The 18978-nt window shown below is 37.3% G+C and overlaps 1 protein-coding gene across 2 annotated transcripts; it reads left to right on the top strand.

The window, feature by feature from the left end:
- Positions 1–462: 462 nt before the first annotated feature.
- Glyatl3 (glycine-N-acyltransferase-like 3) lies at positions 463–18648 on the top strand. 2 transcript variants are annotated; one of them, XM_005377533.2, is made up of 6 exons: positions 463–3452; positions 7162–7265; positions 10343–10450; positions 11435–11561; positions 13667–13793; positions 17159–18648. In XM_005377533.2, exons 2-6 carry the CDS (start codon positions 7188–7190, stop codon positions 17583–17585), a joined length of 867 nt encoding a protein of 288 aa, XP_005377590.1. In that variant the 5' UTR covers positions 463–3452; positions 7162–7187; the 3' UTR covers positions 17586–18648. The 2 variants fall into 2 exon arrangements, with proteins under 2 accessions (XP_005377590.1, XP_005377591.1); XM_005377534.2 differs by having other exon boundaries at positions 7100–7265.
- Positions 18649–18978: the final 330 nt, after the last annotated feature.

The following is an 18978-nucleotide window of genomic DNA, read 5'->3' as shown; positions in this document are numbered from 1 at the left end:
TATACGCACTATATAAAGAATTAATTACAGGTTTAGGTAAAATTCAGGTGCCCCAATTACTGTGATAGCAGCTCTAATTTGTAGTGTCCTTACCCACCCTTCTCCCATATGGTCAAGCCAATGATGATGCAGCCCTTTCATTAGTGACCAAGTGCCCATGCCAGAAATTTGAAATTCTAAAAACATGTTTTGGTATGAAGGGTATAATGTATAAAAATATAGCATATGATAAAGATAATATTCCAAATGAAATGCAGAAAAATATCCTTCAATAAATAGTCTTGAGAAAACTGGTTAATTTCACTGTTAGGGCAAGGGGATAGTTAATAGTCCTACTTTATGCGCAAATTTTATGTAGATAGCAAGAACTAAAGGAAATTATAAACGAACTTGACAGATTTCAGTGTAGCAAAACTGCTACATTCATTTAAGCAAAAATAAAACTAAAAAATTATTAAAAAAAAATATACAACTTTAAACTTTTTGAAACAAGATTTTAAAAGAACAAGTCAAAAACAGCAGAAAATACATATATAAAGCAATAAAGAGTTCTAAGATATCACCAACAGTTTAAATACCTGGTAAGAAAATACATAAATAATAGGTATTTGAAAGGTGTTCGACCTTATAATCATTTAAATGCAGTAAAACAATAAAATGTTTTTACTTATCAGATTGGCAAAGATTTTTTTTTGAAAGCTCGAGAGAAGATCACTGAACTGAGAAAATGGGCACCCATTAAATCTGAAGGAACATAATTTGGTACAACTTTTTTGAGAGGCTGTATAGATATGTTGTAGACCTTAGGATAATGCCGGTCATTTACACTTTTTTTTATCTGAGTCCTTCCATTGTCCTCTCAGTTGGTCTATCTTTAACAAATAGACTTTGTTTAATATGAGACACCTGCACTGAAAGCTAAAATTAAGGGATTTACTTTCTTTTATTTGGTCAGATAGAATTTCTTGGCATTCTATGTTTACCAAAAACATGCAGTTGCACCTGTCAAAATTAGTGTTTGAATTGTTCATGGCTTACCATCTAAGCACCTCTAAATCCTCTCATGTTTCATCATTGTCAAGAAATATTCAGCTCTGAGAAAAGGAAGGAAAGCAAAAGCAGCGAGAAACTCGTATTTCTCTGTTGTGTTTAGCGTCTCTAAAACGACTATGCCATTTTTTGTGTTCTATTTTTATCTTAAGAGTTACTGCTATTGAATGTATTTCTTCCCTACTAAACCCCCATAGAACCACGCTTTGTGGGCTTAGGTGTTTGGTGTCCTCATTAAAGTGGCCTCTGCTTGTTACAGGGCTGTGGATTTGCTGTACCAAAGACAGCAAAGATTGATCACAGTGTTAAACTTAGACAGAGAAAGGTGAAGGAAGACATTTTCTAAACTCAATAAAAGCATTATAGAATACAGTTTTAAACAGCTACTCATTTTTATACTAATAGAAACAAATGTATCTTAGCCTAGTGCACCCCATTGCCACTCCTTAGGAAGTTGTTAAAATTAATGCACGTTTTCAAATGGGGCAAGAGGGCTACATGATAATAATAACAAAGATAAAAATGGCTGGCATTGATTGTGTGCTGGCTTTATGTCAGGCACTGTTGTAAGCCCGTTACGTGCATACATGTATTTATACCAATGTTTAGTCTTAACAACAACCCATGGGGACTAGACCTTATAATAATCCTTATCTCACATCCAGCAGCTGAAAAAACTGAGGCACAGTTTCTTACCTGTCTTAACACCACTCAAATAGTGATAGAACTAGGAAGTGAAAAAAATAAACACTTTGACTTAGAAATTTTCTGTTAAGCTATGGATAGAAGAGGCTATTGAATTTAATGAGCAAATCCTGTTACAACAAAGTGCAAATGCATGTATTTTTCTGCGTATAAAGATACCACATTATGGATTTGTTCGCTTGAATTTACCAAAGAAAATCCCTTTACATTTATCCAACATTGACAACCGTGTTACCACCCCTCCCTTTTTGTTTCCTTTTAATTTCAGAGTCATAAATTCATTTTTGCCCGGGAGATACATCTCAAATTTAACTACTTTCAACCAATGCAGTTTTCCTGAGAAAGTATGTTTTGCCTTTTTGATTATTTTCCCTCAGGCAAAAAGCAACCCTTTCAATTAGTTCTGATGCTTTATAGAAAATAAAGAACTTTGAAAAAGGGTAGAAGTTTTTTTTGTATGCACTTGGAAACAAGGTGTGATCTAAATTTGGAGAGATCTTAATCTTTCTCACTCCATAAATAACTTGAACGCTGATTTTTGTTGAATTTTCACAAAGATACTGTACTTATCCTCTAAAAGAGCTTCTGTTCACTTTCTAAAGTCTTTTTCTCAATTTATATATATTTTTTATTTAAAAGAGAAAACAATAAAAGTGATACAGAATTTCAAAACAAGATGATAGGAAATTAGCAATGGTTATTACATTGCATATTATTATCTTTAAAGTAGTTGCTCAGATTAGATCCATAGAGCTGCAGATAAGTATATGTTGCCCTTTGTAACATCTTTTTAAAAAATGTATCAGGATGTGTATCAGGATGAAAAAAAGTGTATCAGGATGAAAAACTTTTGACACATAGTAGTTGACATCTAAAATAATTTTTCCAGTCACTTTTTTTAACCTTCAACTGCCTGTTGTATTACTTAGCCCTGTGTTTTCTACTAAAGGAAGTCCTCACTTACCATTTTATAAAACAAAGATGGTAAACAGCATCCTCCCATGAGGTCACATTCAAAATGAAGCACTCTGTATATGCCGTTAAGACATTTGTAGGGCTTAATACTGCAAGACTCAGGTGTTGTGCTGTGTGCCAGGACACCCACATAAATACATGGTGAAACTGCAGCCATTTCATGGAAGATAACTGAATAATTTTTCAAAAGAATTGGGTAAAGGAATTAATATTCTCAAAATTACTCTCAATTCCATAAACATGCTCCTTAGAGCCTTTTCAGCCTTGGAAGTTTAGGGTAGCAAAATCAATTTTCTTCAGAATATGTAAAAAATATGTAAGAGATCAGTAGTTCAACAGCATTTTCTTATTGTATCCTGTTTGCCTGCGTCCCATTCCTTTTGTATCCCCTTGCATGATACCCTGATGAATATAGGTTTTATGTCTAAAAGATGACCATCTCCACATCAAAATTACTATTCACTAGATTTTACACCATAAGACTAAATAGTATAGAAAGGAAAAGGTGAAATGAAAAAAATCTATGCTGTATTTCAGATGACTTTCAGAAATCATAGACTCCACCCCTTTTGTAGGTGTGGACACTGTTTTTCTCTCTCCTCTTTGCACAGCAGATTAATTAGGGAAGTACCTAGAAGTATAAATTTACTATTTACACAGAAGGAGCTACTACACTGATAAACAGCTAGAAGATCTCAGTTTCCAGCCGAACTCAACAACAGGTAAGTATTTTTCATTACAATAATAAATTCCAAATCATCAGTCTGTAATTTGATTAGTATATATTTTTCATAGGAAATAGAAAAGACATGAAATTCATTTGGTGTAGAAATCATAAATCATAATTAGGTTTAGAGAAAAGGATGTATTTTTGTTTTTTGATGTATTTTTGATTTTCTTTTTAAATTTTTGATATGAAGAACAGAAATCATTTGCATTGTGACATGGGCACAACTAGAGCAACAAAGAAGAGTCATCTCTAAACAAAAAGCCTATAATACAAAAAATAATTACTAGCATTGGATTGCAAGTGCTTACAGAGAAACTTTTCTTTCCTCATTAAAAAATTTCCACCATTGTATTTTAAATGGTATATTATACTATAAAAACAGATCTTGTGTTTTGTTTATAAGAATTAAAAATTTCTCAAGAGAGACACAGGCTGTCATTGCATGATTAATATTAATAAAATATTTTAAGTTTACTGATAAATCCTCAAACATTCAAAAAAAATTTAAGTTCCTAAAACGTATCAGTACAGTTATTTTCCTTGGCAAAGGAGTCTGTTGTTAATTTGGATGAAGGAGTTACAAAGCTTTACCTCTGTGCTATGTGTGGGGAACTTGTAATTGAGGATATGACATTCTGATTGATCTTTCTTTCAGAGTTAGTAGTTGTCATTATGACCTTTTGAATAACTCAGAAATGTTTCCTTATGAGAAGTTCTACATTCCGTTTTGTGGCATTTAATAAAATAAATCTTTGTATTTAATAAAAGGTAACTGAAATTTCACTGTTTACTGAGTTATTTTAAATGTCACCCGTAAGTTACTTGTAAGATACAGTGTCCACTGTCTCTGACTTTAACTTGTCACCCTGAATACTTTGTGATTTGTAAGAACTTTGTCTAGAAAAATAGATTGACACTTGATCAAGGAGGATTTGAAAATAAAAAGATTTAGAGAGAGCATTCATGAACAGGCAAGCAAATGCTAGGGAAAAAAGCATAAGGGTAGTGATAGGGTACATTAAACAATGAAATTAATTAGATTTTTTTCTCTGTTAGCTACTAGAAAATTTAGAAGTGTGGGTTCTCACCTCCTGCAAGTATAGTTGATTCTCATGATTTATATAGTTTTAGTATTACAGTAGCTTTGTTCAATAAAGTCACAGTCCGTGCTAGCTTAACCAATGCTAGAACATTGTTGCTAGTGGAAATAGGAAGCTCCTACAATCCTTTAGTTTTATCAGAAGATAATATATAACTTTGTTTTATGTGTTTTTGTTTAAAGGGACATTATTTGATATATATTGTTGATTTGTTATCATTGAAGTCATGGTGAACATTACAACTAATGCCTGACTAAAATCTACCTCACACATATGTTTTCCATCTATTGAATTATCACAGCCTTTTACACTATGCCGTTTTGAACAGCAAGATCACAAATAATAATGATAATGTTTTTTTTAAAGGTGCTAAATAGGACATTTGTTGACAGCATGAGTGCTGAAACAAGAAAGGAGAGTATGCCATGCCCTGTTCAGCCTTAGCTGGAAATGTGTGTGTGGACAAAGTATTTCACTGCATTGTGCCTTTTGAAAATGACTGCCAGTGGGCTGGGGATGTAGCTCAGTAGCACAAGTGCCTGCCTGGCAAGGGCAGGGTCCTGAGTTCAATTCCTGGTACCAAAAAAGGAGGAAAGAAAGAAAGAAAGAAAGAAACAAACAAACAAACAAACGAAGGAAGACAGTGACTGCCAATATACAGTATTGTATTGATTTGTGGGTCAAAAATCAATTTTAATAACTCAGTTTTCAGATATGAAATCTATAAGTAAGGAAGATCAACTGTATACAAAGTAGTCCATATACTTTGGATGCTAACTTCACTCTTAATTCCATATTCTTTTTCTATCTCTTTTTCCCTTTGTCTTCATTTTGAATTTAAAATGAATTTTTCTTTATATTTTATCTATTTTAAAAATGGTTTACATCTTTTAAAGAATGAACTAGATAAGTCAGCAAATAATCAACAAATACTTATCATTCCTACTGTGCATCAGCTCTTTTGTTAAATATTAGGGAGCATAAAAATCTCTAAACATTGAACTGCGATCACCTGCCCTTTGAAATCATTTCATTTTCCACTGACAGGTACTGAATTATAATAAATGTCTTTAACATTCTTTAATTGTAATAAATGTCTTTAGCAGATATTGAATCATAGTAAATATCTATTTTAAGGTTAAAATTTTGAGAAATGACACGAGTGAGTAAAAATTGAAGCAGACAGGAGGGTAAAGAGATGATGGCTACGTTTCTTCCTTCCTCATCCTAAAATCTGGAACCTGACTTTTTTCAAACTCTGTAACCGTAGCCTAGACTCTTAGTACTTGTGTACAAAAGTCTTCTGATTTTCTAGTGCTGCCCTGGCTGTTGATATCCCTTCTGATACCTGTGGGGAACTTAGACATCTTAAATCCACCAGCCAGTGAACTACAGCCCCAAGGCTCTTCATATGCTTCCTAGAAGTTCATGTTCATGTAAACCTCACGATAGAGTTCTACGCTGCATTTTAGTTAGGTCACAATCAAAAACTGGCTTCTCAGTTACATGGGTATGCCACATAGTGAAACAAGTAAATTTATCTAGGAAATATGTCATGAAAGAACAATTCTACCTTTCCCCGCAGTCCCTGAAGCACTATATTCTCATGTCTAAATGCATTGTCTTTGCCGTCCTGGTACCTAAGAATGGAAGTGAATAAGCTCTACTACCCTGAATATAAGAAAAAAAAATGTTTTTTAAAATCTTTAATTCAGTCAAACTCTGATTAAAATTAGGGAGAAAGATTTTTCTAGAACAAAGCAGGGGAGGTGGAGCCCCTAAATCTAGAAGATATAAGTGCATAAGAACAGATGAAGTTATATATCTTATAGTTAGGCTTACTTATGTTGGTTAAACGACCCTCAGACTTTTCCCGTGTGTAATTCTTTCTTTCATATTGGCATTTCTTTCCATTGTTCCTTAAAACCACTTGAACCACTCAAGTTTTCCTCCAGTCTTTGTCTCATGTTGTGAAAAAGAAATTTCTTTACCCCAAGACTTTTGTTTTGAGCTTCACGTTATCCATTCCACAACAATTTAGGAGAAAGTCCTTACTGTGGGCCGGGCCGGGTACTGGGTGCTCTGGAGCACAGTGGAGCACAAAGGGCCAACAGGGCCCCTACCTTCATGCAGCTGATACAGACTGAAGTCAGAGAAAACACAAATAAATGTAGAATTACAGTGACAAATATCCTGAAGGATGAGTTTAGTGTACCTTTAATGTGTATAATGGACTTACGCTGCGTAGTTAGCCTCATTTGTGCAGAAATAGATCTTTAGCACTCATCGCTTCTAATTGTTCTCCAGTATACCTCCCCCAGTGCCTCCCTGCCTTCCTGCTTCCCTCTTCAGAGGAAACAGTGGTAGTCAGAGTCACATGCAATGATAACAGGTCTATAACCTCAGCAAGTAAGAATGTTAAAAGGCAAAAATTACGTGTATACCTTCAAATTTCTTTTTTCTTCTCTTTTATGGTACTGGGAATTGAACCCAGGTCCTTTGCACTGAGCTACATCACAGACTTTTTCTTATGAGACAGGGTTTGGGGTAGGATCATTCTTGCAATCCTGCTGCCTCAGCCTATTCAAGTTTCTAATTAAGGGTCGAACCGCATACCTCTGGAGAAGATGTTGGTGCTGAACTGTTCTTCCAAATTACTGGCACTGGAGAAAATATTGAAGAATCACTTTCCTGAATCACTGAAGGTACTATAAACATGAGAATTTGATTTCTTTATTGTATTAATCGGTAAAATAATGTCGGGTTTGTGACTATTTTCCACTTTTTTCTAATAATAAGACTCTGGGAGCATTTGTTAAATACAATTTCCCAGTTCTCTCCTACTAGAGACTGATTTAATGGATTGTGGATAAAACTCAGGATTATTTTTGATGACTCCTAGGGAATTTTAGGTAATGCTGAGCTACATGATTTATAGTAAATTTAAGTTGTAAAATGTTTTATATAGCAGAAGGGTATGGATTGGGTGGCAGTAAGTTAGGAATACCACCTAGGGTGAACAACCAGACTCAAGTTTAAGGATTGTTATAAATTTTTTCAGTGGTTTTGTTGGCTAGCAAGGCTTTGATCTAAAACCCAACAGGGCCTGTGTATAACTCAATGCTATTGTGGGAGATGTCATCCATCAAAGGCTGCAACACAGTACAGCGAAGGGGGCTACTGCTATAAGCACTTGGGAGAAAGGCAATGAAGTTGCCTTTGAGGGGTGTTTCTTGAACAGAAACAGATCTACAACTCTTTTCCAAATGTGAATAGAATGCAAATCATGCAGAGGAGAATGAATTAAGTTTTGATGTTAAAGACCAGAGTCCAACATTTTTAACACCCCAGATCCTACTTCTGTGTGTTAACATTTCAAATGGAGTTGTCTAGCACTTTGTACTATGTTGATTAAATCTGGTCATCTTATTAATTGTGCGTAAACCATAAGAGGAAGAATACCACTAATAATTTGGGATTATGTGGCTGTAAAATACCGTGTGGACAGTCTGGTCCAAATTTTCCCATTTCAAATGCTGATATTGAGGTGAAGTAATGGTATAAAATGGTAGACTTCTTTGCTGTAATAATGTCTAACTATTCTGTAAAAGATAACTTAAAAAGGTTTCAGTGACCTTCACAGAGTCATAAAAGATGTTAAGGATTTTAAAAGTTAAAGAAAATATACTTTTGTTTGTTCACCCTTCTCCCATTCTTTGCAGCTTATGACTGTAATTTGTATGCTCACTGTAGCACTTAAGTGATTATCCTTCCAAATTTCCTCTGCAAGCCTTACCTGCTAATTTGTTCAGCAACTGTACTTCCATGCAGCCACCCCTGTCCCACCAAACCTAACACTCACTTTAAAGAAACAGTTGTTGGAAGAGTTTGGTCTTTACCAAGGCCGGATCTTTTAGTTGTGCCAAGTCTTATACAAACAAGTTATTTCTCTCTCTTTTTTTTTTTTTGGTCTTTTTGAGACAGTGTCTTGTTATGCAGTTCAGGCTGGCCTTGAGCTCACTTTGTAGCCCAGACTGGTCTCAAACTCACAATGATCCACCTGCCTCAGCCTCCCGAGTGCTGGGATTACAGGCGTGTGCCAACACGCCCGGCTAATATTTCTCTTTTAGAACCTGAATATTGAAAGGGTTTTTTTCCATTTAGCAGTAAGGACATCACAGCCATATTTAGGCTACATCCTTGAATAGGATGCACAGGCTCCTTGTGTGAAGCCATTTTAGTAATCATCACTCTTTCTGTAAGATGAGAAGCCACAGAATTCAGTGATCAGCATAACAACCATGACCCTTCCACGTTGGTTTTCCTTTTGCATTTGGACTAAGGATGGTCTATGTTACATGTTACCGTAAACCAGACTCAATTTGGAAAGACACATTCTATGAGAATATTTGAGTGAAGTCCCAGATTGGGTAAGATAGAAGAAAATTTTCTTTTTTGGGTTTTTTTTTTTTCCAGTACTGGGAACCAAACTCATGACCTTGTGCTTGCCAGGCAGGCGCTGTGCTGCTGTACCTTTTAGATATGCATAGTGGTCATATTCATCATAGATAATTAGTACCTGTACATGATAAAACTTCACTTTTTACATTCCCTACCCTTGCTTCAATCCCTCCTCTCCTCATTTAAAATGTACATTCTGTCCCCTTCTAATTAAGTTTTTGTTGAAGACTAGCACATCCAATAAAGTACAAACAGTATAATTCTATAGCTTTGCAATTTTCACACAGCAAAAACCCATGTAGTATCCACTGGGGAAGAGAAAGAACAGTACTTCAGATATAGCTTCTTCTCAGCTCCAATGTTTCATTCGGATCACCTCTTGTCCCCACTCCCCAGCCACTTCCTGTCCCCACTCCCCAATTACTACCTGTCCCCACTCCCCAGCCATTCCCTGTCCCCACTCCCCAGTAACTCCCTGTCCCCACTCCCAAGCACTTCCTGTCCCCACTCTCCCATCACTTCCTGTCCCCACTCTCCAATCACTCCCTGTCCCCACTCCCCAATCACTCCCTTCCCCACTCCCCAGTCACTTCCTGTCTTCACTCCTCAATCATTCTGTCCCCACTTCCAAGGCCATCACTTAGTTTTGGCTGTTTTTTAATGTAGTATAAATTGAATCACTTCTTTTGTATCTAGCTTCTTTTACTTGTATCTAGCTTCTTCTGTGAGATTTATAGTGATTCCCTGTATAGTTGTGATCTATTCATTTCACTGCTGTTTCATAACCTATAGTATGAATATGCCACAATGTATGTATTCATTCCACTGTTGATGGACACTTAGGTTGTTTTGCTTTCAAGAGATATGTACTTGTTATTCAGGAGTAATTGCATTTTATAAATTCTTTTCAGATGGTGTAGTGAACTTTAAAAGCAGCTGAGCACTAAGATTATCTGTGGAACTTTTAAGATATGTGTGAGCTCTAAATCCATACATCAGTTCCTGACTCAAATATTTATTGCTAAGCTATGTGTCCAGAATCACCTAAAAAGCCTATTAATTTAGTATCCATCACTATTGTGCTGTAGAAACCTAGGTTTAGGGAGTTTTCATTGGGCTTTAATAGACTTTTACCAGCTTTCATAAGCACTGATAAAATAATAATAAACAAGTATATAAGTATGTGCACTGAATATATGAGTATGAATAGATTTATAACCTACCCTCTCCTGGGTGTGGTTATATAGAAGAATAAGAAGGTAATATACAACTACATCATCTAGCAGTGTGATTGGCTTCTCTCTTTGGGTTCCCTGTGCAGGTTTATGGAGCAGTGATGAACATAAATCGTGGGAATCCCTTCCAGAAGGAAGTCGTATTGGATTCATGGCCAGACTTCAAAGCTGTCATCACCCGGCGACAGAGAGAGGTACAGTTTTGGAAGGCAAATAAATGAGAACTGGCATCAACTAGAAAGAATAGAGTAGGGAAAGTAAACACTATAACTATAATAATCAGATAAACTACATATTTCACCATTAGTGTCTGCTGTGACTGGCTTCAGTGTCAGGCATCTGAAAGACCTCTAGTATAAAATGTTTCTTCAGTGCTTCCTTGTCTGTAGACGTACAAAGCACACTTGGCTGATGTGAACATACTAGCTCTTCCACTGGGTGGATGATTCCTTATGACTGATGACTTCATGCAGGTAAATGAGGAGGACACTTAGTTCTATTCTGCCTATGAGACCAAAAAGAAGATCATCACCAAAGATATGCTGCCCTCCTAATGCACTCCATTAGGACAGTTCTGAGAGCTTTGATTCTTAAAGGAGGATTCATTTAGTTTTACTCTTCATCTATCCACCTATCCACCCATCTTTCCATCTATCCAACCATCCATTTAGATATTTGTGTGTACGAGTGGAGCTAGAAATTTAACCTAGGGCCTTGTACATGCTAGGCAAGCATTCTGCCGCTGAGCCACCGCACCACACCCCCACCTGTTTGTTTTTATTTTTGAATTGGGTGTCACTATGTTACCCAAGGGGACCTCAGACTCTTGGGTTTAAGGAATCCTCACACCTCAGTCTCGCAAGAGCCTCCTCCCTCAGCTGGGACTACTGATATCTGACATCACACCCTGCCTTTTTATATTTTTATAAATAAATAAAATCCTAGAAGAATGTAAAATAAATGTCTGAAAACCTTCCTAATCTGAAAAGAAAAAAAAAGTCAGGAAATTTTTACTCTTCTCTCTACAGCATATTAGCATCATTCTCACGTTATTGTTTTTAGGTGACTAATTTTGGTGATTGAAAAGTAAGTGAACATGCCCAGCTAATGATACTTAATCTCTCTAGGATTCGAGTTATCTGGAGGATATGTTTCAGTGACTGTGTCATCTGTTCTAGGCTGAGACAGATAACCTGGACCATTACACTAACGCCTATGCTGTGTTCTACAAGGACGTCAGGGCTTACCAACAGCTGCTGGAAGAACAAGATGTTATTAACTGGGACCAAGTTTTTCAAATACAAGGTGAGATTAAATGTAAGGCATACACAATGCAGTCATTTTTCCTCTTTTTATTGTGTATATGTGAGATATATAAATACATAGGAATTTCACATATATATGAAATACACACATTATGCACAAACATATACATACATTTTGTGTTTTTACCGTTTTTTATCTGAATGTTATACAAATAGCTTTGATTGGTACTGCCTTTTTTTTTTTTCTCATAGAAAAGCTTTTCAGTTACTTGGATGTAAATCAGTTTTATAAAATGGAATGCTAGTCATAGCATCTGTAACTTTAGCAGCATTCACTTTCTTGACTTTTCTGGGGCCTGAGTCCCTGAGAGAAGAGGTAAGGCTCAGACACGACACTCTGTTCAATATGCCTTATCAGGTATTTTTCAAGAGAAAGTCTCAAGGCTGTGCCAAGAAGTGGCTCACAAGAGGGAAGGGAACAAGTCATTAGACATGGAAGAAGGAAGGACAATTTCTAAAGGATTCAATCAATAAGAGTCAGACGGGGAAGAAGGAAGAAGATGGGGAAATAGGAGTCATGCTATTACCTCTCCCCAGGGTGCTCAACCACTCAGCATTATCTCAGCCCTTTAAAACTTTTTTTTTTTTTAGATAGGGTCTGACTAAGTTTCTCAGGGTGGCCTTAAATTTGGCATCCTCCTGCCTGCACCTCCGAGCAGCTGAAATTATAGATTTCACCACCATACCAGGCGGGGGCATACCATTTTTGTCTACCACTGTGAAGTGCTGCACAGAACAGTGCTTTATGTATAACAAATACTGAGCAAAGTTTTATAAATAATGTGTTATAACTATGATAGTGGGACCTGGGTGAGGTAAGTTCAGTGTAAACTCACTGTCTTAATTACTTTTCGCATTGCCAAGACAAAATACCCAGTACCCAAAGTTAAATGTAGAAAGGTTTATTTCAGGTCACAGTTTGTAGAGGTTTCAGTCCATAGTCAGCGGGCTCCAAGGCAGGGTGGCCTGGCAGAGGGCACCGCAGAGGAGAAACAGTCCATGACAAAGAAGGTAGGAAGCAGCAAGCAGCAGAAGTGAGCCTGCTCGTCCCTTTCATCCCAAACAGTCTACAAACCTTTTGGGTGATGCTACCCGTACCCAGGGTGAGCTTCTATTTTCAGTAAATCCATTCGGCCCCACCCAGAGAACTATGCTAATTCTAATTAATGGACTACTTTAGTGCCACACATCCTTAATGCCAGGATCATACACCCTAGATCTATCCAGCCAGCTCTGAAAAGCTCCACCTATGAATGTATGAAGTTTTGGGGTGGGGGCGGACATCTAGCTACAAGCCATGACACTTGCTAACATCAAATTTATATCTTTTTTTTTTGGTACTGGGAATTGAATTCAGGACCTTCCACTTGCCAGGCAGACACTACACCACTGAGCTATATCAATGGTCCAAAATTTATATCTTTAATACTGTAATGAACATTTTGGCAACAGGCTGGAAGAGAAGATTTAAAGCTGGCTTGCCACACCAAACAAATCCAAACTCTCACATAGAGGTGATTATAGCATAGCCTTTGCAAGCTATAAAATATTGTTGCTTCAAGGAATTTAAGGCCAATATGCGGAATGAAAAACAAGTAAAAACTTGTATGAACAATTTCAATTTCCATAGAATATTTCCAACAGAAATTTCTATGAAATCTCATGACAGGTGAAACCACATGTGGTGGTACATTCCTGTAATCTTAGCACTTGAGAGGCTGATGTATGAGGATCACTGTGAGTTTGAGGCCAGCCTGGGCTACATAGTGAGTTCAAGACCAGCCTGAACTACATAGTGAGACCATCTCAAAAAATAAAAAGATCAAAATAAATGATAATAAAAAAATAAAAAGATCATGACAGGTGGTCACAATGGGGAACATAACGGGGATTGATTGGAAAAATTCCACAAAAATTTGAAAATCTCATAGAAAATAACTAATAATTTATAGATAAATATATAATGGTTAAGATAAGACAAGACAGCAAGCTAGTGTTACTGATGATACTCAGTATGAAAACAGTGTGACCAATTTCATTCTTGCTCCAAATAAAATGGTCACTTTTTTGTCTTTCTTTACACAGGGCTACAGAGTGAGTTATATGATGTTTCCAAAGCTGTTGCCAGTTCAAAGCAGTTGGATATAAAGCTAACTTCCTTCAGGGCTGTGCATTTTTCTCCTGTTTCATCTCTGCCAGACACCAGTTTGCTGTATGTAAACCATGCTCTGCATTTGGGGAAGGACTTAATGCTATAGGAGTCCAGACATCGGTAACTGGAGTGCATCTCATTAAGGAATATTTGTGCAGTTTGATTTGGGCTATTGACTCTAAATTGTGGTGTTCACTGTTCCTCTCCCCTATACTTTACTGCTCATATTTCCTGAAAAGTCATAGTTATAAATGAGCTCAGAATACTTGTGTTTTCATGGCATACATAGAGAAATCATTCATTAGTGTGTTTTCCCCCAAAATAATTCTAACTAATCTCTATGGTGTGAGTCCAAACTTATTTTCTTATTTTCTTATTTTTTTGTTGCTGTTATTTCAGGTCAGGGATATATGACTTATGTAAGTAATATATTTTATTTTAAATATATCATCCCCTTAATCCTTTCCAGATTCTTATAAGGTAGGACTATTATTCCATTTTTTAATAGATTTACAGTAACACAGAAGAGAAAGTGTTGGAGCCAGGAAAAAACGTGAAGTCCAACTCAAAAAAGAAATCCTTGAAAGCATGTTGGTGGTGGTATCTGCATTCACCCTTATCTCTTACTTTGGAGCTCCTGCTCTATCATGTGCTCATTGTGTTCCCCTCAGCATAACCTGTCTGAGCAATAATTTCTTCTCAAGAGTGAGAATATATCTTTGTTTTAGTTACTTTCTCATCACTGAGACATAATACTTGACACATCTCTAGGCAGGAGAGGTTTGTTTTAGCTCACAGTTTGTAGAGGTTTCAGTTCAGTCTTTCGGCTCCAAAGCAGGTCTGCAGAGCAGAGGAGATACAGCTCACAAAGTAATCAACGGAGTAGGGAGAGAGAGAGGGAGAGAGAGAGATAGAGAGAGAGAAAAAGAGAGAGAGATAGGGAGACCCTTCCAGGCTACACCCCCAGCGACCCACTTCTTCCAACCAGGATTCACCTCCCAACATCACATTTAGCTATAAACTCATCCATGAGTTTATAACCCACTAATAGTGTCACACCCCCATGGTCCTCCCCAAAGCCCCTCCCATGAGTGCATGAGGCTTATAGGGACCTCTAGACATAAACTATAACAATCATAAACTTATAGGGACCTCTAGACATAAACTATAAGCAAGAGGCTTATAGGGACCTCTAGACATAAACTATAACAATCTTTATCACAAGTTACTTGGTTAGAAAATGAAGCAATATACATGAAAAACACCCACCTCAGTGAATGTTAGTTTTCTTTACTTTTATGAAGAAATTGTTGAGCAGAAAACTAAATCTAATGAATTGTCTCTTTAAGTCATGAGAGAGCAATTGGACTTTTTTTTTCTTCGAGTACTGGGGATTGAACCCAAGGCCTGCACAGTGAGCTAACCGCTAAAATGTGAGAACCTGCTCTCCATGCCAGGCTCATTTCTATCTTCTTGTAAGAAATGTCTATGAAGGTCCCTTACCATTTTTAATTGGGATTATTTAGGTTTTATGCTACTGATATTTTTTTATTTTCTTATAATCTGGATGTCAACCCCTATCAGAAATTCAGTTTGCCAGTATTTTCACTGTTTTCTGTTTTCTTTTGTTTCTTTAGCTGCACCGAAGCTTTTTAGTTTGTTGTAATCATTTGTGTATTTTGCTGTTGTTTCCCGGGATTTTGGAGACTTACCTAAAACATTCTTGCCCATTTTAGCATCTTGGAGTTTATCCCCCATTTTCTTCTAGTAGTGACATTTTATCTTTTACCTTTAGCACCTATTTTATTACCCAAATTTGTGTACACTGTTTTGAATACCCTGCCCCTGAGAGGCCAGTTCAAAGTCCCTAATATAACTCTTCGTGGAGGACTTGCTTTGGTGATGTTTTTCTTTGCAGCAATATTCATGCCTGAGGTTTCTTTCCCCTGGCTTTGAAGTTCATTTTAAAAACTGAAAATCCTATTCAGCCAGTTCTTAATCCCTGTTTAGCGGACAGTTGACTGACCCAGTGCCTTACCCGACAATATGCCTAGAATGTGCGCTAGCACTACACAACCACTGAGAAAAAGATAACACAAAATTGTATTTTACAAAACTATATTATCAGTCTTTGAATATTTACCGAGGATGTGCTTATGATATTGATAAATTCAGGAATGAAAGCAAATTCCAAGGCACCATCAACCTTATAGGTTTTCAATGAAGTAATTCATCCCAATTCTTCAAAAATTGCACAAGTCACTTTATTTTAATACCGGAGCTTTTATATAGAAAATACTAGAAACTCAGCATTGGAATTAATATAGTAGAAAGCAACTGGTATATGAAAAGGGGCCATTGGAAAAAATTGAGACTATTTGACCTAGAGTCAAGCGGCATAGGGAAGGCTGGGAAAGCTAAGATACACAGAGGATGTACCTATGCCTGGCATATACAGCAACTTGTATTTATTTTCTTGTCACAGATACATAAAACGGAAGTATCCTGAATGCTAAAATATTCATTTTACTAAGCAAAAGATTAGAATTAGATTCTAAGAGTCGGAACCTGCCCAAGACCTCACAGAAGGTTTTAGCAGATTCAGGACTTAAGAACAATTCTGAGAATTTTTTTCTATGAAAGAATTAAAAGAAAAACATTAGACGAGTTAACTTGAGAAGAACATATTTGAGCAAAGAAGGATTTCATAAATCTGGCAGCATTTAAACCAGAAGACGCTCGCAGAGCTCAGTCCAGCAGTGTGACAGCAAGCTTGTACACAGAGGCAGGAGCCAAGCAGAGATCACCTGACCAGCCGCAGTAGACATCTGTCTTATTTGGGCTTAATTCCCGCTGGCATGATTATAACTGACTGAAATTCAGCTGTCTATTATATTCCTCAGTTTGTGTGTAAACAAACAAAGCTAGGTGCGGTTGCAGTGTATGTCCTGGATATTGAAGGCATGAGACAGCCTCAAGCCAAATTTGAAGAAAATAAATGGCCATAAAAATAAAAGGAAAGATTTAAATTTGATATAACAAGTATTCAGTCTTATCAGAAATTAAGCCCTGAGATGGGAGTGGTGGTGCACGCCTGCAATCCCAGCACTGGGAAGACTGAGGCAGGAGGATCATTATGAGTTTAGGGCCAGCCTTGGCTACAAAGTGAGCTCAAAGCCAGCCTCAACTACATAGCGAGACCCTGTCTCAAAAAGACAAAAACAAAAAACAAAAAACAACCCACAAACAAACAAAGAAATTAAACCCTGAGATTGCTTGTGAGTGGGGATTGGTGGGTTCTAACTCATTGAAAATATGAGGCATGGTTTCAGGGATATTTTTCTCAGCTTGAATCAGTACGAAAAGGGTAGTTATGTATAATCGTGTGATTCTGAGCTCATACTTGTCATGCCATTTTCTTCTAGAACGATGTCTCCCCCACGCTTAACCCACCTGAGTGTTGATGATGCTGATCTACTCAACCGGACTTGGTCACGGGGTGGCAACGAACAGTGTCTCCGGTACATTGCCAACCTCATCTCTTGCTTTCCCAGTGTGTGTGTCCGCGATGAAAAGGGAAACCCAGTATCCTGGGGTATCACAGACCAGTTTGCCACCATGTGCCATGGCTACACCCTACCTGGTCATCGCAGGAAAGGTTATAGCCGGCTAGTGACCCTCACACTGGCCAGGAAGTTGCAAAGCCGGGGGTTCCCCTCTCAGGGGAATGTCCTGGATGACAACGAGGCGTCTATCAGCCTCTTGAAGAGTGTCCACGCTGAGTTCTTGCCTTGTCGTTTTTATAGGTTGATTCTTACCCCCAGGGCTTTCTCTCGGCTGGCTCGTCTTTAGCCCAGCAAAACTCTAGGGACTTTCTTACTTTCCCTAAACTTGGCTGTCAAGGAGGGGATAATTAAACCTGGAATCAGGAGGCTCTGAGTTGTTGAAAGGGGCCTGGAGAAGACATGCAGCAGCATCCTGAGAAACATCAACTAATCCCACTTTCGTTTTCTACCATACATAACTGCAGGGGTTGGAGTATCTGTGGTTGAGAACAGAGGATGTTTGTCCTCTTTCAGGGTGCACCATAGAGGAGAAATTTCTTAAGCCAGCAACTCTTAGCATAGTGGCAGGAATGATTGCACGAGAGTAAGTGATTTAACACAGGAGTTACTGCTTTACTGCTTAGGCTTCTGCTCTGTATTTTCACTCCCATACCAGCTCTCTTGCTGCCATAGAATTTGCCTGTCCCTTGCCATGTGTCACCAACCTCTAGTCCTACCACCTCTGACCTAAGTTCACTGTAGACTGTCCTCAGTTTTCTCCTTGAATTACTTTCTCCCCTTCTGCTTAAGACACTAGCCTACTCACCCCTGGAAATGTTCAAATGCTGCATGTCCTCGTATTTTAGTGTTTACCAGAATCTCTTGGGAGGCAGGTGGCAACACAGTTCCTGCTTCAGCTAAGTACAGGGTAAGGCCTGAGAATTTGGCTTTCCAACAGGTTTCCACTTATCTGTTGCTTTAGGTAGATGAAGATACAGGCATCTTAATGCCTTAAATATATATATCCTATAAATAGGATTAATCCCATAGCCTATTCCTGTCCCCTTGTTTATAATCTGCTTTTTCATAAGAAACTAAGATTCGTATACAGGAGTATACACAGGGATACAAATGCAATATAAACATACCTACATGTTTTGTCTGTATGCATATGTGTATCCCCCTTGAAATTTGATAATGAACTTTAGCCCTCTTATTACATGGGAAGAATTTGGGGTCTAGGTAAAATAAATGGCTTTTTCATGATTATATTTATATAATTGATGTTGGCGACAAAGCCAGAGATCTGTGATTTTGATTGCAATTTGTACTTTTCATTAAATCATGCATCCTCTGTATAAAGAAAATTGAATGGTTAAATAATTAAATTAGTATTTTGTTCTATCTGTGCCATTATTTGTTTTTAATTTGGATTGCAATTTCTTGTATGTATATTTTTTTAAGGATAGTAAAGGAGGAGATAAACACAAGCTGTGTCCTCCATTTACAATAAAAGCAGCCATAAACAGAGTGGGTGGCTTTGTCTACACTGATATTTCTATATGGCTAAGTTTACTTAAGTTTACTTACCCATATAGAAATATCACTTTCTTGTCTCTATGGTGGTCACAAAGTCTGGACTTCAAGATAAGAGAAAAAGATAAGGGAAAATCCAAATTTTCTCGTGCTTATCCTAATGG

This window comes from Chinchilla lanigera, unplaced genomic scaffold, assembly GCF_000276665.1.
Source record: "Chinchilla lanigera isolate Chin_1 unplaced genomic scaffold, ChiLan1.0 scaffold00009, whole genome shotgun sequence".
In the NCBI taxonomy this organism is placed as follows: domain Eukaryota; kingdom Metazoa; phylum Chordata; class Mammalia; order Rodentia; family Chinchillidae; genus Chinchilla; species Chinchilla lanigera.
This window is presented reverse-complemented; position numbering and strand designations above follow the sequence as displayed.